Source organism: Hesperophylax consimilis, chromosome 6 (assembly GCF_061612785.1).
Source record: "Hesperophylax consimilis isolate HC1 chromosome 6, BYU_Hcon_1.0, whole genome shotgun sequence".
Lineage (NCBI taxonomy): Eukaryota > Metazoa > Arthropoda > Insecta > Trichoptera > Limnephilidae > Hesperophylax > Hesperophylax consimilis.
The window spans coordinates 34,456,402-34,480,073 of NC_142841.1; the positions used below are offsets into that span (position 1 = coordinate 34,456,402).

General features: G+C 35.1%; 3 protein-coding genes across 3 annotated transcripts; 1 reads left to right on the forward strand and 2 right to left on the reverse strand.

Annotated features, from left to right (window-relative positions):
* Positions 1–367: 367 nt before the first annotated feature.
* Strip (striatin interacting protein) lies at positions 368–3,872 on the reverse strand. The gene has a single exon (XM_089632930.1). The coding sequence runs from the start codon at positions 3,735–3,737 to the stop codon at positions 1,281–1,283; it is 2,457 nt and encodes an 818-aa protein (XP_089489056.1). The 5' UTR covers positions 3,738–3,872; the 3' UTR covers positions 368–1,280.
* A 401-nt stretch (positions 3,873–4,273) lies between these two features.
* Positions 4,274–13,464, forward strand: LOC149423257 (ELMO domain-containing protein 2). The gene is made up of 2 exons (XM_089632931.1): positions 4,274–4,863; positions 10,371–13,464. The coding sequence occupies exons 1-2, from the start codon at positions 4,345–4,347 to the stop codon at positions 10,791–10,793; spliced, it is 942 nt and encodes a 313-aa protein (XP_089489057.1). The 5' UTR covers positions 4,274–4,344; the 3' UTR covers positions 10,794–13,464.
* A 41-nt stretch (positions 13,465–13,505) lies between these two features.
* Positions 13,506–22,591, reverse strand: LOC149423258 (uncharacterized). Its single transcript, XM_089632933.1, has 6 exons — positions 22,197–22,591; positions 19,597–19,782; positions 18,407–18,545; positions 16,344–16,508; positions 15,071–15,196; positions 13,506–13,953 (listed from the first exon to the last, which is right to left on the reverse strand). Exons 1-6 carry the CDS (start codon positions 22,327–22,329, stop codon positions 13,692–13,694), a joined length of 1,011 nt encoding a protein of 336 aa, XP_089489059.1. The 5' UTR covers positions 22,330–22,591; the 3' UTR covers positions 13,506–13,691.
* Between the last annotated feature and the right edge of the window lie 1,081 nt (positions 22,592–23,672).

Here is a 23,672-nt window from a genome sequence, read left to right on the forward strand (position 1 = left end):
TATTATTGATATTTTAATAAAAACAACAAAACCTTATAAAATTACTTACAGTGTGGATTCGTTTTATCAATTAAACGTAGGATTGAGTATTCACAAAATGACATTATTGGATAGCAATGAAATATCACCGGAATCAGCATTTTAAACACGTACACATAACTGACTTCGGGCCTTCAGGATGAAGATTGCCCCGATAAGAGCCAACCTACAATAGGAGAGGGCACCAAAGCAAAAATAATATAAGGCAGAGGGTAATTTCAAAGTTTTATTGTATAAATAATGTACAATATTGAATACTTTCCTGCAGTATGTAGTAGAAATATTTTTTTATCAAATGACTTGTATGAATACCAACAATGGCGCATAGAAAGTTTTCTCGAAAGAGTATCAGAAGATTAAACATAATTTAAATACTTATTAATTACATCTACTCAAGTGGTTTAGTTACAAAAATTATGATGTAAAAAATTCGTAAATACTAAATGGTAAATTACCACAAAACATATTATTACAAGTATACAACTATTTAAAATTTTTGAACAGTGACTATGTATCTTATAAATCTTTACAGATGAAATTACAATCAAAAAACATAAATAATGTCACGTCTCTTTGAACTATATCTAAAATACTTACTTAAATTAAATAAATACTTACTAGACATAGATTTACACAAAAATTTTCATAACTAATATATGCATTATTTCACTCTAGTAATACATCTCCGACTATACAAAGAGTCTAAACAGATCTTGATTGTAGAACAGACGCTAGTCTAAGCAACGCAGAAAGTAATTCACACAAAATAACACCAACCAAAGAAATACATTTTTAACTATTGAACATAATAAAAATTATTGTTTCAAGACGATTTATGAAGAATCACAGTAAGCATATACATTTGTGTTTTACCATTTTGTTTTAGGCAGGTCCAAAGAATATAAATTACATACTATGTACTACTCTTATGCACAGTTAGTATCCTTCTGGCATCTCTCCTACCATAGGTTATACACCACGAGAGGTTTATACACCATTCTGTTAGTTGTACTAACTACAATCGCAGCACTCTCGCAGGTTCTTACTAATTTATAAATATCTAATATTTCCTAGCGCTAGTTTCCTGAGAGCCATTTCTTTACTTTTCAGCGCCATAAATAAAAATCAAAATATCTATTATTTTAATTGCTATAACAAACGGATAAAACTTTACTTAGCTCTCTTACAACTTTCCACAGCTCAATCTCAAATAATTTTTCCAAATAAATTTGTATGATAAATTAATGTTCCAGTAAAATGTCCCAATTTATAGTGGAGTTGTAGACTTCTTGTTCCAACCAAAGTTCATAATGTTTCTTGAAGTCTTCGCCCAAATGAACGGGGATAGAGAGGGCTGAAGCGAGGCAAGGACTCGACAGAGCATCCGGTGCGGGCTTTGCGTATCTCCTCTTATTGAAGCGGTCTATCTGATTACGCAGGGCACACTCCTCACCTTGGAAGTCCCACGGTCTCGCTTCCACGTCGTTACCGAAGGCCCAGTCGTCGTTTAAGCGATGCCTCACTTTGGCATAGATGGCACTGATTGTTTTCATATTAGACTTCCTCCACTGACGGCCTAAATACTTTGTCTGCATCTTCAGCAACTTCAACACATAAACTTGCATCATTGCGTGCCTTACTTTCAATGTGCGTTTTAAAATGGGTGCACTTTTGAAAACAACAAGCAACATGATTCTGGAGTGTTTCCATTTAATCAGTTTATTCAAAGTACGCAAGAGATTAATGCACGAATAAAGATTTCTCCAAGAATACTGGAATGATGTGTCTCCGATCTCGAGGGAATCTTGGGTTAGTTCCGCCTGCTCTCCGATGACGCAGGCCGGGAACTCGATGATCGGGATAACATTTTTAGCAGCAACGTATGAGGTGATGTTCTGATTGAAAAATTTCAGTACCAGCGGTATACAGTTGGCGAAGACTAAAAGTTGTGACATAAACTCAAATTGGTACGCGTGGTTCAATTTGAAGTGTTTCAGAAGCAACAGCAATATGCCAGAGATGGCCTTTGTGATAATTTCTTTATGGCGATTAACATCAATTCCTAGTTTCATGGACTGCAAGACAGTCATAGGGTTTCCTTCCGGCAACACATCCGCCATTATATTAATGGAATCTGTTTTTCCATTTGATGTAGGAGCAGCAGCCAGCAATATCTTTAACAGTGCGATTGTGTACTGGGTGAGACTCGGCAGTATGGCCCGGTACAAGATCTCCGCAGGAGTTTCTTCTACTTCTCCTTCACCTTTAGTGAGGGGACTACGGGCAATTTCAGATTCCCTTTTAAGCTGCATCTCCGCCAGACTAACATACATGTGCCTCTGCAGAATACTGATTCCCTCGTGGATAGGCTGTGGCAGTCCAGCAAGGGTGACACTATCTCCAGGAAGAGAGTACCCGACAAATTTGATTCTAGCATTATCTAAGAAGGTGTCGATATCCTTTTGGCGTACTTTAGGGAGCCACGGCAGCCCCCTGGGGGTGGGGCAGGGCTCGGGGGTGGCGGCTTGCTCCTCTAGGGTGACTTCGGGCCAGGCGGGCAGCATGGGGGCTGCCTCGCGTCTTGAATTATTATTTCCCGAAGCATCGAAAGCATTGTTGTCCTCCATTTCCTCGTCACTATCATTATCGTTGACTATTCCCATTTCGTCCCGCTCCATGAACATCTGTTCTCTGTCTGACTCGTCCAGAGAAGTCTGCTTGATGATGAACTGGCGCCTGAAGGGTCTCCTCTTCTGGTTCTGGGCATCGATGAGATCATTGGCACTGGGCGGGGGAGAGCTGGGCCGCATGTTACGCGTGATTTCCACGGTGTCCTCAGTCATGGGAGGGAGATCGTACCTCGTTCTGTACTTATTTTTCAATTCTTTCAAAGTGCTGGATCCACCAAGGTACACGAGAAGCACTTTCCACAGAAGCAGTAGAACCTTCTTCATGGGATAATGCGGATAACCTCCAGAGCAGAAGAATGTGACCATGTCCAGCAGTTTCACGACTAAGAGCTCGTCTCCGTACGGTGTCCCCAACTCCTCTCGGAAGGATTCAACCACGCTGGAATACTCCGAGTTCACTTCATCTTTTTCGGCTCGCATTACTTCTGTGATGATGTACAGGATAGACAGGATAACTCTCAGGTCTGTCGATTCAGTGAGAGAAACGGAAACCTTTTGCATAGCTTCCAGAGCTGCGTCATTATCGTCTATAACATAATTAAGCAGGTCGACAACGGCAGAGAAAGTTCCCATTTGATAGAGAAGCATGACGTTTACCCTTGTCCAGTGTTGTTGTTCAGCATCAGACTGCATTTCAGCCCAGCAGCCTTGCGCAATATATAGAATACATCTTGCAGCTTTCATACGCTGAACTTTGTTCGTACATTCTAATCTATCCAACAGTTTCATAATAGCGCTTCTTTGTTGGATCTTTGTTAACTTTTGCCAACTCTGAGGCAGCTCGAATTCTTTCATCAGCTCCTCGAAAGCCTTTTCATTCAATGCAAATTCGGGATATTCCGTGTAACTGTACAACTCGGCTATTTCGTTAATGTGAGAATCACAATCGTCGTACACAAAATTTAAAACCGGACTATCCACCTCCTCTTCGCCATCAGAATCATCCTTTTGACGCCTCATATCTCGAGATTTCAGGAACTCTCTTCTGCCGTTCAAATTTGAATCCATATTATTCTCACCAGCATTACAGTGGTATCGAACCGGAGTATATTATTTCGAGTCAAACACAATAGGAAGATTATATTCACAGAATTGACAAACGAAAACACAGACTTCGTCACGAAAATGACAGAAACAAATCTGGCAAAATCTCCAAAGTGTTCATTGCGCAGGCGCAGGCTAATTAAAGGGATGCTGTATGAATAAAAATATGAATCCAACTAAATACCTTACTTGTAGGGAAAAGTTCAGAATCTTTGCTGGCAACACATTTTTTAGAGAGGCTAGAAATCACTAGAAATATTTATGACATGTTCATCATATTTTGTGAAAATGACCTCTGACGAAATTATTAATTTCATTTTGCATTCTGTGAATATGCACGTTTTATTTGTTTATTCTACACCCATCAAATATCAGGTTAAAAAAACTAATCAAATTTAATTACTACTTTACCTAGAACCTAGAACGACTTTACATGTATACATTGTCATCAATTGTCATGTAGACTCTCGTTAGAATTTGTTGTCAAAAGTCGTGCTTGACAACCGGGTATGTTGTGTCAGTGTCGTTTGATTTGTTAACATTTTAGATATTAAAGTTTATCTGCCGAACAATGTTTCTTCGTAGTATTTGGTTAATTTTATACTGGTATATGAGGCCGGTCCTGAAGTGGTTTCTTCGAAAAACCACAAAGTTATGTGAACTTCAAAGAATTTGTTACGGCGAGAGGCCCGGTGCTCCGCGAATATTGGGAGTTGAAAAATCTTTACAACTCTCCCGAAATAAAAGCATCAAGGACTTGATTGACCATTTGGACATGATGGCTAGTAATTGTCAGATTAACGAACATAATCGAAAAGATATTGTCGCCTGCGCTACCTGCGTTATTCTAAGAGTGAAGAGAATCAATCATCATATTCATTCTCACTTCGGACCTGGCTTTGAGAAATGTGTCGAACAAATTTGGGGATATCGTCAGCTTTATCACGAAGTAGAATCCATAAGGATTACTCAGTACGACAGTAATTCTCTTGACCATGAGGTGAAGCTGATAGAGCTGTGGGGTTTGTTAATGCCACATGAACCTTTGGAAGGAAGGATAACTAAGCAGTGGCAAGATATTGGCTTCCAGGTTAGTAAAACCGTAAAGTTGTCGAATTCCGCTGCATGCAAAAGCTCTTTAAAAAAACGCCACTTGATTTCAACTTAAATATCGAATGGAGACAACTATTTAAGTCGGGGTTCAAGTAAACATGCACAAAATAGGGTTTAGTTTGGGTTATTTTTATAATTTGTGCGTATTTCCTAACCTTCAAACTTAACATTGATTGAGAATGAATGGAACTTTAATGCATCTTTAACCATCCCCCACCATATAAAGAGATATTTCTTGTAGTAACTAAGTTGAAACCAAGTGCTGTTTATATATATAAATATATATTTTTTTGTATATTTATTGCAGCAGAATTCAACAAGATTAATGTCAAATCAAATTACATTTTTCCTCTTCTTTCACTAAAAAAATTATAATCTATATCTAATAATATATTATATCAATGTATAATGGTCATATTGCATAATTTATTATTGTATTACCAAGGCTTATTTACTTATGTGTCATAATTTCAAATGTACCCATCATTTTATTTTTCAAGGTAAAGAAGATCATAAAGTGTGTTATTGATTTTCACAATCTGTTTGTGGTTAGTATTATTGATAAGAAATGACATTTGGAATCCATACTTTTTTTTCCAGTAAAATAATTTTTTATTGAAAGCACATATTTTGTGAGATATTAAAAAAATAATAATTTATTCTAAAAGGTGGCTGTGGTGCAATTCCTTCTGTAAAATTATAAAATCAATAATTTTTTCCATGATTCATGGTTTCTAAAAATTAGACCTAGAAATTTATCAGTACGATAAATATCAACCGCTGTACTTTTAGACTTTAATTATGGAAATTACACTTTGTGTCAACTTCATTGCTAATAAAACAACTATTTACATGCACAGAATAGTTTCTTAGTTTGGGTTAATTAAGTAATTTATGCGTATTTAGATTGATACGAAAAATTCGCAAATATCGCTCATAAATAAGAAAAGGGATAATTTAATAAGGAAAATATTGAAATAATAAAAATGCAACTTTAACCTTTACCACACTATAGGCCACGCGTTCTGGCCGAAACGATTTTGGTAGGCAGCTTCGTGGGCCAGAGAGTCTGGCACGGCCGCCGGTATAAGTATAATCACCCATTTCTATCTACCTAAGTATATTCTACGAACAATTATTTTTGACAAGTACAGGTAATCATCGCAACAAGTTGGATAAACCAACATTTCTTCATATTTATTTACCGTTTGTTAGATATATATTCTTGGAAAAATAAAAGCATAATTTTAACATACTGAATGTTTGTCTTATTACGATATTTTCAGCACAGTCTGTTGTTATCCTGCATTTGTGATGGTTCTCTGAGGCTACTCCCACTTGTTGTGACCAAGTTTTTTCGTTTTGTGGAACTTTAATATTTCTTAACTCCGCGATATTGATATTAGTATGTAATTGAAAATAATAGAAATAGTGATTATTAATAATTTAAAAATATAACATTACAATTTTAAAATGATAGCATATGGGAGTGATGATGTTATGGTTCTAGCTTGGAAAGATAAAGGGTGGTGACAATGCTAAGCAATTGGTATTCTAACAAATTAGTTATAAAAAAAAAGAGGCGGAATCGAAGAAGACATCGTCAAGCCAGAAGTGGTGATAGGTGTCGATAGAGGAGACCATTATACTTCGACATACTGCTTTCTAAGGAAAACTTTAAAATGGTGGCGTAAGCCCTTTTTTGGGGTTTAGAAGTTTCGGTGGTAAATGCTTATATTTTGTACAAGGAAAATAAGATAAAAAACAAAGAAAAATCAATGAGTCATCTTCAATTTGTGAATAGGCTAATTATTCAGCTGATTGGAAATTATAGAAAAGGTGTAAAAACACGAAAAGGAATATATTCAGTAATATAGAGCAGCGGTTAAATCACGTCAATCTACATGTAAAAATGTCCAATGAGCAGAAAAAGTACAGGGATTGCATCTTTGCGGTGCTGATAGACAAGGCGGACAAAGAAAACGAACAATGTATCACAGAAAAACTTGTCATAACAAACCGGCACTTCATTTTGGAGAATGCTTCAAAAAATATACTGTAAAAAACTACAAGTGATGGTGATTTAGTAATTATTAATTATAATCGTTCGTATTAACATCATTAGCTATTAAGTGTTTTGGTGTAAGTCACTGGTTACAAGTCGTTAGTTATAAGTCTGATGTTAGATGTAAGTCACTAGTTATAAGTTTTTAGTTAAATAAAACGGCGCTGTATAAATCTAATCTAATTTTTAATAACACAATAAGTAATAAAATTGGACTGAATCGTCGGCTTTTTTATTGTGATAAAAATACTCAAAATATAAATATGTAATAACATGGCATTTATATAGCGCAGTTTAGTGTCATTTCACTTCAAGTGCGCTTTATTATAACAAACTTAAAAATGGTAATTCAGTATTAGTGGTTCTTAAAATTATTCTTACAGTGTGCCTTACCCAATACAGATCTAATGTTATAACACAAAATACACTGTTTATATAAAGTGATGACAAAACTTGGAATAACAATAACAACAGGACAGGACAAAATAAGAATATTAAAACTAAAACATAATATAAAACAGGAGGCAGTTTGTGCTCAGAAATGAGAATTTTCTGAGAAGACATTTTAAAAAGGTACAATAAGGAGACAACTGAAACTAAACAATTACCGGAAGTTTTAGAACTTATTATAAAATATTGAAAAGAAGTTAAGATTTACGACTGGTAAGATTTTTTAAATAATTTTGTTTCTAAAGCCCGTTTAAATTCAGCCAAATTCTGGAGATTAGTGAGAGCTGAGGGAAGTTATTCCAGATGAGCGGGCCTGTTACACTAAAAGAACGATCATAGTAAACGGCTCGATTTGACCTAGAAAGTTCGATTAGACGATTACTAACATCTAGATCTGCTGACCTTAGAATAAGCTGTCTATTGCTTAACTTTTGTCAGACACATAGTTCCGATATATAGGCTGGCGCCATTCCTTGCAATGCTTTGAAGGTCATTAAGCAGATCTTAAACTCTATTCTTTCAGGGCATCGAAGCCAGTGAAGGCGATCCCTTAGAAGTGGGTTTTTACGACAATACTTAGATTCACCAAAAATCATTCTCGCCGCACCATTTAAAACTGACTGGATTCTATTGGCTTGTTTCTGAGGTAGGCTGGCATATGCACTATTGTAATAGTCCATACGTGAGACGACAAACGAATTTATGAGTGACTTTGCTCCATCAGAGGGAAGGATCCTGATAGATTTTATCTGCCTTAAATGGAAAAAACCAGAACTCACAGCTTTTGAAATTTGCGATTCAAGAGAAAGACTATTGTCCATAGTGAAACCCAGAAATTGTATTTTTGCAGGAGGGATTATATATCTGTATCCTGAATACGGATTGGACTGAAGTCAAGGAGAGCTTGCCTCCCAGGAGAAGCTATCTACATAAATTCTGTCTTTGTCGGATTTAGTTTTAGTTTATTGACAGACATCCAACTTGAGACTGTCTTAATGAGGCTAACCACCTCGTTTTTAAGGATGTCTTTTTCGTCCGGAGAAAAAAACTTGAAAATCAAACGATCATCTGCGTAGCCTTGTGATTCAAAGCCAGCTGAGTGAATTAGTTGTTCAAGACGATTCGTATAGAGAATGGGGCCTAGGACGGAACCCTGGGGAACTCCAAATTCGATGGGAGTTTCAGGTGATATACATTTATTGAAAGTTACTGAGGCTACTCTCCAGACAGGTACGATGTCATCCATTGGAGTGCATCACCTCGAACGCCAAATTCGGTTTTAAGCACATTTAGTAAAATACTATGATCTACTGTGTCAAATGCCACACTCATGTCAAGAACAGATATCAAACCCAACTTACCTGCTTCCATCCCGATGAACAAGTCTGAAACAACCCGCAAAAGAACAGTTTCCGTTAAATGAAACCGTCGATAAGCGGATTGCTTTTTCGCAAACAGACCAGCGGAGTTCAAGTACCCCACTAATTGTTTGGCAACGATTTTCTCAAGCAGTTTTGATAGGAATGGTAGGTTGGATATTGGCCTGTAATTATCTGTATTATTAGTACTAAGATTTTGTTTTTTTAGTATTGGAGTTATAATTGATTTTTTAAGTGTTCCCGGTACAAGTGAATTTACTAGAGGCACTGGATAATTACGGTAATTACAGGTGCTATATCCGGGAGACATTTTTTTAAGAGCCAGGTCTGTATTTATCTCGGGAATATATTATATCCAACAGCATTTATCTCGGGAATGCTGGGTATATGCAGCCTTAGTTCCAGAAGGGATGTTGCATTACTCCTGATGGCGTATAAGCTACTAAACGGTTTAGTATCAATACCAGACATTCTGGCTAAAATAGGATTTTATGTCCCGGATAATTTCGCGCGAGGCCGCCAACACAGGCTTTTGATTCTTCCTAGGTGCAGAACTAACTTACCAATGGTGATGCCCTTGGGAAGAATCACTAGGTTAATTAACTGCCTCGCAGGAAATGTGGATATTTTCCACATGTCCTACAACGTATTTAAACGTGAAATATTATTATTCAATACTTAAAATTGTAAATCTAAATTTGAAACTTTTTTCTTTGTCCCACTTGTAAATGTACCTATTTGTTATTCACTTTTTTGTAAATGTTAATTATCGATATTGCAATGTTCTGGTTCATACTGTTTTTGCAAATAAACAATAAAATAAAAAATAAATAAATAAAAGTATGTGGTCTTGAGCTCATTGCTTGTTTGGGCAAGACTTCACAGCACGTATGACATCTTCTGTTACTGCTGCAAAAGTAGTAATAAGTTACCAGAGAGCGGACTTGTTGCTGCGACAGAAGGCAATCCTACCCCACCGAGGGCCCGAATTTTTCTAATTTACTCCTAAAATATGTCGCAAGACTATCCGCTTCAAGAGAGGAATCAATCTTGATGTTGCTCTCTCCACATAAAGTTTTTATATTTTGCCACAGTTTTCGAGGGTCTTTTTCTGCCTCAATTTGCTCACACCAAAAGTTAGATTTTTTTCTGCGTTACTTCTTCCTTGTAAGCATTTTGTTTCGCAATCCAAAGTTGCCGATTGCTGAAAGTCGGGTTTCGTCTGTAAAACCTTTCGAATTTCCGCATTTCCCTTTTCTTGAGACATTCAGCATCGAACCATTTGCAGCCATTTCGAATGCGGCAGACCTTCTCTGTGAAAGGCGCATTTTTGTCAAGTAATGCCAGTAGCGTAGAATTATAAAGAATTACTAACTTTTCTACCTGGTTTTCACAAAACTTTTCCTTATCACAGAGCGACTGCAGTAATTAAGTTGAAACGAAGTGTAATTTCCATTATTTGTGCCTATTAAAAAAGCACTATGGTTAGTGTTTTTCTGAATCTGTTTGTAAATAATAAATTATTCACCATTTGTACTAATTACCTTGGTTTTCTAATTTATTCTAAACAATTTAAATGTATTTTTCCAGGGAGATGACCCTAAAACTGACTTCCGTGGAATGGGAATGCTGGGCCTAGACAACTTGTTGTATTTCGCCAGAGAATATCCCGGTCCTTCTAGCCACGTGTTGAGCCACTCGCACCATCCTAAGTACGGGTACACCTTCGCTATAGTTGGCATAAATCTAACATCCATGGCGTATCACCTCCTTAAAGACGGATCAGCCAAAACCTATGTGTATAATATATCGAGGAGTCTCCCAACCATGAAAGTGTTCCACCAACTGTACTGTTATCTTTTCTATGAATTTGATAGATTTTGGATAGAATCTAAACCGCAGAATATGATGGAGTTCTCTTGCATTCAGGAAAGGTTTGAGAAGAGTATCAGAACTGGACTCGCTGACAAGACTAGTGTATTTAAAATGAATATAGAAGTCGACAATGTGTGACATGTTTGTGGTGAGCTGCGCGACGTTGTCAAAATTATTGAAACACCGGTGCAATATGATCTATGTTTCTGCAACATGAAGCTTTTGTGATTTTTGAAACGTTCTATGTAATTATTAAGCAAAATTTTAGATAAATAATTTTAATATTTGAAATAAATCAACTTAAAGTCGACGTCTTTGTGTCGATGAGAATTATCGTGTTCGTTGTTGAAATACTAGGCAAATTTTTGGAATCTTCTTTTTCATAAAACGTCGATTTTAGGCTGGTTAAATTCATATCGCACAATTATTTAGGGATAAATAATTAATATTTAAGCGATTTTAATTTTTTTATACAATTATGAAAATTGTTCGATGTCGATTAGTTTTAAGCTGCAAACCACCAATAACTGCCATCTCCTAGAAGTACCACACCGTGGTTCACCATACTTAAAATCTACACCCTTTGCCACCTCACCTGCTATTTTCAGTATTTCGGAAATACAATAGAATTTAATGACTCCCTTACCGCTGTCTGCAGAATCAACACGATTACCATATGGCGTACAGTAGATCGTAATTTTCTTGCCAGTATGATTTGATAATATTTATAAAATATTGTAAATATACATAACCTATTAATACTGTTAGTAGATGAACCCCTGTTTTGTTACTTCACATTTTAATTATTGTTAAGGTATAGTAATTGATTCTTAAATTCAAAGGTAGTCCTTTATATGTGCATTCTTATTATTTGTTTTCCAAGCTGTTCATTTTATTATTTGAAGTTATATCTCATGCCTCAAACCTATCTGATGGTTACTATGGCCTCCCATAAAATCAAGACTCCTGTTGAGAAGAACTAAATCCAACCTCTATTAAACACTTGCATCAGAGCAGATCTAATCCATGCCTCCGAATGCTGGTCCTCCAAAAAGAATGGTTGAAGGGTATTCAGTGTTTTTCATTCAGAATCTGGAGTCATACAATAAATTTGTGTCTGGCAGACAAAGCATACTATCTACTCATACATCTATACAAACTGTCTAAAAAATAATGCTTATAAAACTGGGATGATACTGGTGGGCAGTGGCTGCTCGTGACTTTTGAGTGCTAATATTACAAAAAATGTCATTATTGATGATGTTGTAGCTGAAAACGATTTTTTCTTTTCTTTGAATATTCGATTTTTTGTATGAAGATTTTCAAGAAATTTCAGTATGACTGTGCGCCGAACAGATTTCCTGGAAATCTTCATACAAAAAAAATGGAAATTTTCAAAGACAAAAAAATATCGTTTTTAGCTACAACATCAATAATGCCATTTTTTGTATAGTACACCCAAAACTCACGAGCCGCCACTACTGGATGGCAGGACACGTAGCAAGGATTAACGGATATCGACCACCAAAGAGGCTTCTTTAGAAATAAACCACCAGGATGAAGGAGTGTTGAAACCTAAACATAGTTGGCTGGACGGTGTTGAGATGGCCAAGACTAGGTTTGTAGTGCTGATAATTTTATTTAGACATAGTGCGATTTAAATCGCCTGACGGCTTGCATGTAATATCTATTTTTGAATTCTCATTCTGATCTGCATTCAACCAAAATAATTTGAGCCTTTGCCAAATTCAGGGGTTGAAAAGTGGGGACATTAACACATTTGAGATTATCGTTTATAAAACAATCTACAGGTCATGAATCTCAAAACGCATTCTTTATTATTTATATATCTTATATTCACTGACTATGCTAGTTGCTTACTTAACAGAGATTTACTTATAAAATATTTTATTCACTTTTTCACCTGAATTATCTCATCATCGCAAACCAACAATGACTATTATTATAACTGATTGACTTCATCACCGATTTGATTACCAAATATTAGTTTAGAAATGCACAAACTGTACTGTGGGTTCGCAAACTGTAGTGGATTCACATTTTATAACATTTTGATAATTTTATAGCGCCGTTTTTGTGAAAAATCACCTCAAGGGTGCTGCTGTATTTTACTTAAAGAAAACATGTTGATTTCCATTTAGCTTTATGGTGAATTGTTTCAACAGTGTCTTAACTCTTCAGGCTTCAGCTACATTCTGTCAGACGGTCGGAGCATTTCCGCTTTGCAATAAAATCAAATAAATGGAATATTTCTGAACGTATTCGAAAACTAAAAACTGTTTTTGAAAAGTGATGAAATACGCTCTCACATTTTATTATTACAAACAGTAAAATGTCTCAGTTTACGTTATTTTAAACTAAAATTACTGATAAAAAAAATACAAACAAAAAAAAATATTAGAAAAATGTATTACAAACATTATTGTCACCTCACTTTTTTGTCGTTTCTTACAAACATAACTAATAAAAACGTCTCATAATTTTTTTTCAAATTGCGGTCAGTACCTTTGGTTTCGTAAACGTGCACATTTTAAATGTTCTGTGGTTAATTTCTAAATTAGAATATAAATCTTGGTGTTTTTTTCTTTCTAACACCGCATAGATCATATTTCTAACTACAACCATAAGGAAGATACAACGATTTATGCAAGACCATATGAGTTGTTCCCAAAAGCGAACAAATTGGCCTGAAGGGTTAAAGAAAATTAATCAAGGTTATGTACATAATTTGAGTTCAATTAGGAAATGATGTACATACAATGATACATAGTCATATTAAAAATGTCAATTTTCATATGTTTAATTTAATAAAAATGTGTATGTAATAATTTCAATTTGTTTTTATTTGTTTCACCCTCTGAAATTCTATAATAATACAAATAATTTAAATATATGAAAAAATAATATCATATGTGTAACAATACTAATTGTATACATAAAACTCAATTTCATTTTTAAAGTAGCAAAAATATAATTTTTTAAACTTATAAACAAAGTACATAAGTAAAAAAATGTCTATTTGGTTTTTTTACTTTGCCTTTTGGGCGGCTTTGTTTGTGGGGGTTCATCTTCGGATTCCTCGCTCTCGTAGTCGGAAGTGGGTTTGACCTCTGTAGTGGATTTGCCAGCCTTGACAACGGCGATGACAGAGGTGATGGCCACCAGCCCAAAGCCGACCACTCCGATCTGCCAGATCCACGGGTGCTCCGTCAAGATCCCCAGCACCAAGTCTACTATGTCTCGGATCATGTATACGCACCACGCTACAAGATCATCACTGAAAAAATACATTGAAATAAATTTTTATCATAATTATGTAGGCAGTTTATTATTATAATTTCTTTGATAAATGTATCATGTACAAGGGCAACAATTCCCAATGCTCTACTATTTATTTATACGACATGATTTTGAATTTGAGACTTATTGATCTTTGACCAATGACTCCATAATCACTAGATAATGTATACACAAATACAGGGTGTGTAATATAGAGGTCCAAACTGATTGAGACTTGCCGTTAAAATAAAATCTGGGTATCATTTTGTCATTTTGAAAACGGCGCTATATAAATTAGCCAAAGATTATTATATAAAAGGCGGTCTACATAGTCTGTGGCACGACAACGGTGCCACTAGTAGGTATATAAAAAAACATGCAACGTTGTGTCAAAATTTCAAAGCAATAGGGAATTCTCGTGCATTTTGTAAATAATTTATTTCAATAACGATAATTATTTTATTATGTGCCTCTTTTTTTTTAATGCATTTTCAATTTTTTGTAGTTGTTTTAAAAATTGCGTGCTATTTCGGCTCTGAAAACGGTCATGCGCCATTTTGACCGCTATGTCACAAGTGCTACGTCACACCTTTGCCGCTGCCACCGCCATCGGTTTGCAGGATCTACTCGGGCCGGTCAACAGTGACGTCATCGTTCGCCCTTGAACGCTTGATCAATCACCGGGCGTTTTTAGCTGCATTGAAATATTTCGTTCGCGCCTGTTTTTAAAGTCATTATAACTTTAATAAATGATTTTTGAAAATTATAAAAACTATGTATTCTTGTGTCTGAAGTGTTTCTACATGTGAATAATTAATAATAAGTGATTTTTTGGTGTGAAGAGAATTCCCTATTGGTGAAGAACTTTCGGGGATTTAAAATTTTTAACAAACAAACATTGATTTTTTATTTATAGATAAGGAAATAAATCCTGAAAATGTAATCTCACTAGACGAAGAAATAATTGCGCTTTGGGATAAAACGTCAGAACTTTATAAACATAATACCTCCAAATTATCATTATTTTTTTTTTGATGTCTATGCCCGATTTTGAGAAATAGGAAGGAAAACAAAGACAATATCGTCTATTGGAGAGTGAAGAAATCAATACTTACAAAGGTGATTTAGGCACAGGCACTTTCTCACTCTTGGCGTTGTTATACCAGTCTTGTGCAAATGACACAAATGATTTTGTGTCATATTTAGGAATGTCATACCAGTACATCTTCCCCTTTCGGAACCTGCAATTAAAAATAATAAAGATTTTGTTATAGAATTCCTTTAAACGGAATTGTTCCGTATTTATCATAATAATTTTCTTTCCCTATTTCTAATAAATGCTTGGTAAAGACACCTTAAGATGGCAATTGTCCACTGCAGACCCAGTAACTCATTGGCTGCAGAATATATGTACTCGTATTTGATTGCATTAAAAAACTCCAATTCACTGATGGTGCCATGGCATCATGGGTGCTTTTATAATTCCCATGGCAACAGCGTTTCAATACTTTAATACTGTGAGGGAGATGTATTTATTTATACATTATACTTATATGGGCTTTTACTTTTATATGTACACAATAATTAAGTGGAACAGTAATCAAAAGCTAAATTTGCATTTAAAATTATGTAGAACCCATGCAGAAAAATCGTAATATGCTAACCTTAATTATTATTATTACTGAGGTATGTTATTATATAATAAAATAACTCTGTTTTTAACACCACTTTATTGCATATATTTTCAATATATAAAACCAACCGGTTTAGGTTCAACCTGAACCTTCATCAGGGTTATATAAAAACATGTTATTATAGCCTTCTTGTAATTATATTCCGTGCATCTACAATTTCTTCAACAGTTTTGCCAACTGCATGCAATCTAGGTACAAACGAGTATCTAAATGATATTATTGTTGCAATTAAAAATAATTTTCGAATGAGTAGTTCTAATTGGTATGTTGAAGGTGATTAGATGGTGTATGATAATGATTACTTTTTTCTCTGAGAGAAGCAGACGTAAGTACATTGTTTGTCTCATTTTCAACAGCTCTTTCCTACACACTATTATTTAGTGTGTAAGAAAGAGCTGCAGCATTATTGTGACAAAGAAAGTTCTTTTTTGTTTTATCTGTACCATAACTGAAGGAATTACAAGAGCGCCCATTGTCTCGCCTTAATGGGAAGAATGTTCAGACAGCTGGGAAGAGACACTGTGGAACCAGGAGACATAGTCGAATACTCAGGGACCCCAGGGATCTATATTAAACAGGATGGGAATAAAGTAAATTAGGGAGTTTTTGGGGAACACAGTGGGAACCCGAGTGCTTGCAGGCTGCATCTGTATTAATAATAATAGTGAAATAGCAAGATAGTGGATGATCTTACAGCAAGAAAGTCGGGTCCTTGGTGACCCCGAAGCGCCGGGCCGTTGCGGCGGCAGCCCCCGCTCGGTCGGCTCGTGCTACGAGCAGCCCCCGCCCCCTTCCTGCCGCCCCCACGGCCTCCCAGCGGGCCCACAGACGCTGGCACTCCAAGCAGGATGCGCTGTAGCTGCAATCAAATCGGACAAAATGATCATTGTAATATTATGCAAAAACTTTTTTATTGTATGGTTATATCTTTTGATAAAACAATAATAAACTGCTATAATTTATCAAAGGGTACAGGACAAAAATGTTTTTTTCCAACTGAACTTTCTTACAGTGTGATTTTTTACAAAAATGGAACTACACAAATTATATTATCCAATGATTATTTAAATTTTAAAGATGAAGTGTAATATAAGTTTGTACAGCGCCCTTGAGGTGATTTTGCACAAAAACGGCGCTATACAAGTCATCCAATTATTATTATTATTATTATGAGATTTATTTTTGGTATGGCAACGCAACATGGCTACATGCATCACAACATGGCATCGCAACATGGCATCCTTGCCATGTTGCGCTACCTCCTTCTTTAGCCAATATTTCAATTATACATCCGCCCTGATGATGAACACTGTCCGAAAAGAAGGAGGTGTCAAAAATAAATCATGATAATATCCAAATGACTAGAAATTTAATTGCAAAAAAAACATACGGATAAACATAGAACAAAAATGAAAATCCATCCCAACAAATGAACTGTTATAAAGTAAGTGTTACCGTGTTAAAAAAGGCCACTGTTTTATTTCGATGTCTGTCAATTACAACCATAGATAAGAATTGCCCTAATATGAAATCTGGGTATCATTTCGTCGAGTTGGAGGCAAACCAATTGATTACATTTTTGGCATTAGTCGTACATTAACCACCGAAGAGTGCACATTGAAATAACCAGAACCTCCGCAGAAAAGTAAAGTTCGCTAAAGTAAGACAAAGGTTTGCAGCGCAATACATTGTGCGACTTTTCTATGAAGGATCTGAACGCTCGATTTCAAACAAACCGCCTGACATCTGACATAAATAAAATACATTTGTAAAAGGGTCTGGCTGAATAGTGTAAGAAAATATTCAATTTCGGAAACAAGCCTGAACTTTTGTTTACCCGATTTGGAACTTGTAGTTAAGCTTTTTGCCCAGCAATTTAAAAAAAATATATTTTCAAGGACTGAATAGTGGTATTACAATGCGAGTTGCCTGTATGCTGTCAGATTCGTTTATCGACAAACCACAGAAAGAGCCGCCTCCCGCGCAACTTGATTTGTTCCCCTCACTCTTATTTGCTGGTCTTTCAATTCGAATGTCCGCAGTTGCAATTTACAACGGATTTTAATGGTAGCAGTATCAGTCTACTCTAAATTTTTTCCCATTTCCTCAACATCCTATTCAATTCATATTAATTTTCCCCTCTGTGATTTGCTTTTGAAGAAATATCAGATTTAAAAAAAATTATTTCTAAAACAGAGATTGTTTTAATCTAATAGCTTATCAATGTAAAAAGTAGAGCGTGAAAAGCAAGATAAATTAGTTATTATTATCGCACAATATTTTTAGTGCAATTTGAAATACTACTGAAATAATTTCAGCACGAAATATATTTTACTAACCGTGTTCTTACGAAAGCTGTTTCTTAATTTTTCAAAGATTTCTAATTTTAAAAGAATGCAACATTCAGACAGAAATTGGTAATATATTTTACAGAAATGATTTTCATTTTAAATCAATAACAATCAACAATAACTTGATGATTAAAATTGCTGACTTTCTGGGTCATATCAGTCAGCACTTTTAACCAGTATAGAATATAAACATTTAATTTTCTTCCTCTTATGCTATGCTATGACAATATGGATTACATTGCATTGAACAACGCCTGCATGTACCCCAGAATAAAATAATAATAATTAGTATGTAACATTCTGTGTGGATATAATAATGTTATATTCTTAGAAACTTATGAAAACGACTACTTATTACTGTGAATAATTAAATAGGGAATAGGATAAAAAACAAAGTTGTACTTACAACATGACAAACCAATCCCCAGTGGTGGCGCCAGTAGCAGCCTGGGTTAAGTGTTCGAAGCTGTCGTCCGCCAGCTCACGTACATTCGGCTCTTTGTTGTCTATGAAAGTTTGCACAATGTGCTCTTCGTCGGCAGGGCCTAAAACCATTCATTTTGATTAGAATACAATACGAGAGTAATACTTTCTTCAGCAAGTGGGACTACGTCACCCCTAAGTGGGGAATATTGTGAGATTTTAGGATAGAAGGAAGCAGAAAGAAACAGAGGAAGACAAAGCACCTGATTAGTGGTTTTAGCCATTTAGAATTTCGTCTTTCGCAAGTTAAAATTATGTTTCACTTTGGAATTTTTTTTACATTAGCACCACACTGGAGGCTCCTCAGAGCCTATGTCAACTCGGGGGACGCTGTGTGTAGGGTATTTTTAAGGTAAGGAAGGAAAGGAAGTTTTGGGAAGGAAAAGGGTATGAGGGGTGGGTGGGAAACTGAGGTCAGTGTCTAGAACTGGCGGACGTATGAATCTACCCATTCCAGTGCGGTGAAAAAGCAATGGGTCAGGAAAGTCCTGCTGGAGAGGTCAAAAGGCCTCCCTCAACCAGTCTCTCTCTATCCAGCCCAACACGCAGTGGAAGGAAAACGCATCTACCGCCAAAATCTAGACAAACCTAGTCAAAACACTTGTTTTTATTAATTTATAACTAGTATGATGTACCGGTGTTGCCTGGGCTTTACACATGACAATGACTTTCCTCTTGTTTTGAAGGTCAAGTGTGCTAAATTTTATCAACCTCAGAACAAAACTCTGGGTTTGTATAAAAATCAAATCCACACCGCCTGCCCGGCGTTCACCATGCTGCTGCCTGCTATAGACACTCTTCTATATATAAATAGATAGTTACATTGAAATTAAAGTGCACAAAAATGCAAAAATTTGAGATTAGATAATAATAATTATTGGTGACACATTTACTAAATTGTAAAAAAAAATTGTGATACGATTTTCTGAGATAGTTCTAAACTTAATCTTCTTGCTCTGTTCAAGCAGAGAAGATAAACCACCCGACAACTCTGTCTTGCTTGTCTCATTGCTTCAATCACAATTTTTCATACTCTTTTATTATTACAAAATCTCGAAACAAACAAACAAAATCAGTTACAATTTTTTTTTACATATTATTAAATTTACGAACCATCGTAGAGCAGGGGCACTCCGTGTCTGAAGAAGACAAGAGCTGGTTCGGATGTGGGGCTGTAGAGTCGGATGAGGTGAGACTTAGAGGTCATCACCACCCAAGCTCCGAGAGCGTCCACCAGCTCATCACGAGACTCCAGCAAGAGTGTCTCCAGTTTGGCGCACGCGGGACAATCTGGTTTAGCTGAAAACAGTAAAAATATAAAATAATTAATTACTAATAGAAGAGTATGTATGAGACGATGTATGAATGTGAATGAGGCAAGGAGTGTGTGCCAAGACCGAGTTGTTTGGCGGTCCGTCCTCTCTGCCTACCCCTGCGGGGAAACGGCGTGATGGTTAGTTAGTTAGTTACACTTCGGAATAACCATTTCATAGATAAATAAAAAATACCCTTAGATAAATTTCGAATAATGTTCTATTTTTTCTTAGTGTTGAAAAACAAAAGAGTGCAATAGAATAAAAGATGGTAAAAATTTACCTAACCGTCATACTTTTTACAGGCACAGTTTATGGTAATTAGACTTTTTTAAACTTAATTACTACAAGAAACAACTAATTATGTTCGGAGAGATGGTAAAAGACGCAATCAAATTTTTTAAAGCTTTTTATTCAATCAAAGTTAAAAATTTCCCTTACAAAACGATACTTTTGCGGCAATTTTGGATTTTTATTCAAAGTTAAAAATTTCCCTTATAAAACGATACTTTTGCGGCAATTTTGGATTTTTTTAGTATTGAGTGACATTTGCGAATTTTTCGTTTCAGTCTAAATACGCATGAATTACTTAATTAACCCAAACTAATAACATATTTTGCGCATATAAGTAGTTGTTTCTCATAGTAATTATTGAAACTAAGTGTAATTTTCATAATCTGCGCCTACAAGTGCGGCAGTCAAAAATATTTTTATTATATGTATGAAATTATTACGAATGAAAATAATTGATACATATAATAACATTATATATTACGAAGTATAATAATTGAGAAATACTATTAGGATTTAAAGAGTAACTTTATGGTACTTGTGTTTTTATATTTTGGGTATTACGCCATGTTGCACTACCTCCTTCTTTTGCGCAATATGGCATACTACCCCAAAAATTAATCTCAAATTATATAAGTACATTTTGTTTCTAATCTTGTATTAACCGGTAATTGGTTAAACCATTTCACTGCAATGTATTTGTAAAATTGTTGGGCTGTGGTGAGTACCAATGACAACATTGTAAAGGTTCTGAATCAGCACACAGACATTGATATTGGTCTTAATAACAATATTGATTATATAGGAAAGAACTTAAACAATGTATGGTTTAATATTTGTCAGTCTGAATATGGTAAATATACAGAAAATAGGGGCACAATTAACACACACTATTTTATACAACAAAAACTATGTAGAGCATAGAGTTACTGCATACTAATATCTCGTCAAAAATTGTTCCACCATTAGAAGCGACCGAAATCAGTAGTTTTAGTTAGAGCGTTAGGAGAATGGAGGTCAAAATCGGAACCTATTTTTTCACTTCATGTCTCATCTAAATATAATATATCAATGTGTAGTTGTTAGATAATAATGAGAAGTAGATATTTCAGTTTCCAGAAATGAAAAATAATAAATTTTAATTGTTATTTAGTTAAAATTGAAATCTATTGTCCACTTCTCACAAAGTATGTTTAGAAGAGATGGAAAGGCTGATATTGAAAGAATGGTAAAGGGAGGTAATGGAGTGATGATACCTATTCCGATGTACGGTAGTGAGACATGGAATTGGCAAAGGTAGGATGAAAGTAGACTGAATGCTGTGGATATGAGATCCCTGAGGCATGTGTGGTTACCATGTATGCAGATATAACCAATGCGGAGATTCGCAAATGCAAGGCTGATGTAAGCGTAATGAGTAGTATTAAGAAAGGGACGCCTAGATGGTTTGGCCATGAACGAATGTAGAGCAAATAAACGAAGTAAGGAGAATATATGACGCGAATGTGAGTGGTAGAAGTCGGGGACGCCCGAGGAAGATATGGCACGATCAAATGAACCAAATACTTGAGTCGGGCCATGTAAAGAGTCAGAATAACAAAAGAGTGTTTATAAGATGATGTATGAATGTGAATGAGGCAATTTGTGTGTGCCAAGACATAGTTATTTGGCGGTCTATCTTATCTGCCTACCCCTGTTGTGAAATGGCCTGTTAATTAGATTGTTTACTTGGTGACCATTGTTATTGATGCAAGAGTTTTAAGGTTAGTTTTTTTCTTTGTTTATTTAAGCTAAAATATGAACCTATGATCCTAATATAGGTTTCTAATTTTGGGTTATTAAGAAATAAAAAATTAAAAAGAAACTATTTGAGTATTATTATCCCAAAACATGTTGTGAAGAAAATATGTCAAATTATCCGTTTTATAAGAAAATAACTTCTAAAATGAATTATTTTCCATATACGGAAAATTAAATAGGTACTTACTTCTTATTATTATCAACTGATACAAAATGTTTTAAATATAAAAATGTGGGCAATATGCGTGTCCCTATTTTCAGTATATTTACCCGAAATATAAACATAGAACAAGTTGAAAAAATACTTACTGAATAAAACGACAACATATTTTTCATTTTTAAACAAGTTCAATAAATCGTCATCGTTAACTGTTTCTAGCTCTGCGCCGTCTAAATTTTTGAGAAGCACAAGCAGAACCGATAAAATAAATATGAATTTCATTTTAATTTATTCGAAATGCTACGTTTATAACACCTTCTGTTGAATTTTTGACACATGTACATTAAAACAATACCGGCATCGAGTCCAACTTATTAGCTTCTTACAAGAATAGCACAGAAACCTTAACTTTTCTAATAAACTCTTTAAAAATGCATGTGTATTTATTTCATAATGCCACGTAAAAGTTCAAACATTCAAAACATTAAAGTAAAATAATAATGATCGCTAAGTGAAAACGCATACTTTTCACTTTTGGTTGACAACCATAGAATATTTCTGAACACATAACATAAAAATAGCGGTGGGCGTAATCGTCAATCGAGACATTTATTTCTAAATAATGGAAGAGTGCATTAGGCTAGCTTTAGACTTGTAAGTTTTTTCGTAAATTTACGACTTCTAGCCAATAGGCATATTGGATTTTCAAAATGCAATATGCCCATTGGCTAGAAGTCGTAAATTTACGAAAAAACTTACAAGTCTAAAGCTAGCCTTAGGTTTAATTGGTAATTAAAATTAAAAATATTTTTCTTTACTTTCCAAAAAAAGAGTTGAAAAAATCACAATAATGGATTCATACATGTCATTCCTAGACACACTGACCCCCAGATTCCTACCCATCCCTCATACCGTTTATCTTTCTCAGAAACTTCTCTCCTTCATTTGGCTTATCTTCCCCAAGATTCTTACCCATTCTTCGTACCTTTTTTCCTTCCCAGAACCTCCTTTCCTTCATTTCATTCACAAATCCATACTTAAAGACGACATAGGCCCCGAGGGAAATGATTTCAGTCAATATTTAAAAAAAACACGGTGAAAGTTGTAAGGTGAAATGCTATTTTGTGTTCAAAAGAGAAGCATGCAATTTAGGAGCTGTGTATATACTTATCTGGATACTGAAACTAATTTGCAACTATTTGATTCTGAAAAATTGCATCTTTCTCCATACGCAAAAAATAGACTTTCACTCTTGGACGAGTTATGCACACGTTTTGAAATAAATGAATTCATTTTATTTATTTATGGTACTTACTCATTCGAAATACATATTAATAGCAATCGGTAACTTTTTTTAGACAGCGATATTTTGATTCGCAAGATGTTTCTGAACCGAATATTTTGATCTTGCCATCACTACACCAAAATACGAAGTTTTCATTTTTTATCTATGACTAATTATTTAGAAATTTGGCGTAAGTTTTAACAAATATTTATATTTGGATTCATGAAATAAGTTATTATAATGCAACTATGTACTGTATATTTAAAAAAATGATATTTCTGAAAGGCTTTCCACAATATCACGACTCAACCTCTAGATCTCAATTTTTGGCTGCCAAACC

Coding starts and splice junctions, on each gene's coding strand:
- LOC149423258 (XM_089632933.1), bottom strand. CDS start 22,329: ATGAAATTCATATTTATTTTATCGGTTCTGCTTGTGCTTCTCAAAAAT. Junction 19,783..22,196: donor ATATGTTGTCGTTTTATTCA/GTAAGTATTTTT, acceptor TACTGTTTTCAG/CTAAACCAGATTGTCCCGCG. Junction 15,197..16,343: donor AAGGACCCGACTTTCTTGCT/GTAAGATCATCC, acceptor TTTTAATTGCAG/GTTCCGAAAGGGGAAGATGT.
- LOC149423257 (XM_089632931.1), top strand. CDS start 4,345: ATGTTTCTTCGTAGTATTTGGTTAATTTTATACTGGTATATGAGGCCG. Junction 4,864..10,370: donor GGCAAGATATTGGCTTCCAG/GTTAGTAAAACC, acceptor GTATTTTTCCAG/GGAGATGACCCTAAAACTGA.
- Strip (XM_089632930.1), bottom strand. CDS start 3,737: ATGGATTCAAATTTGAACGGCAGAAGAGAGTTCCTGAAATCTCGAGAT.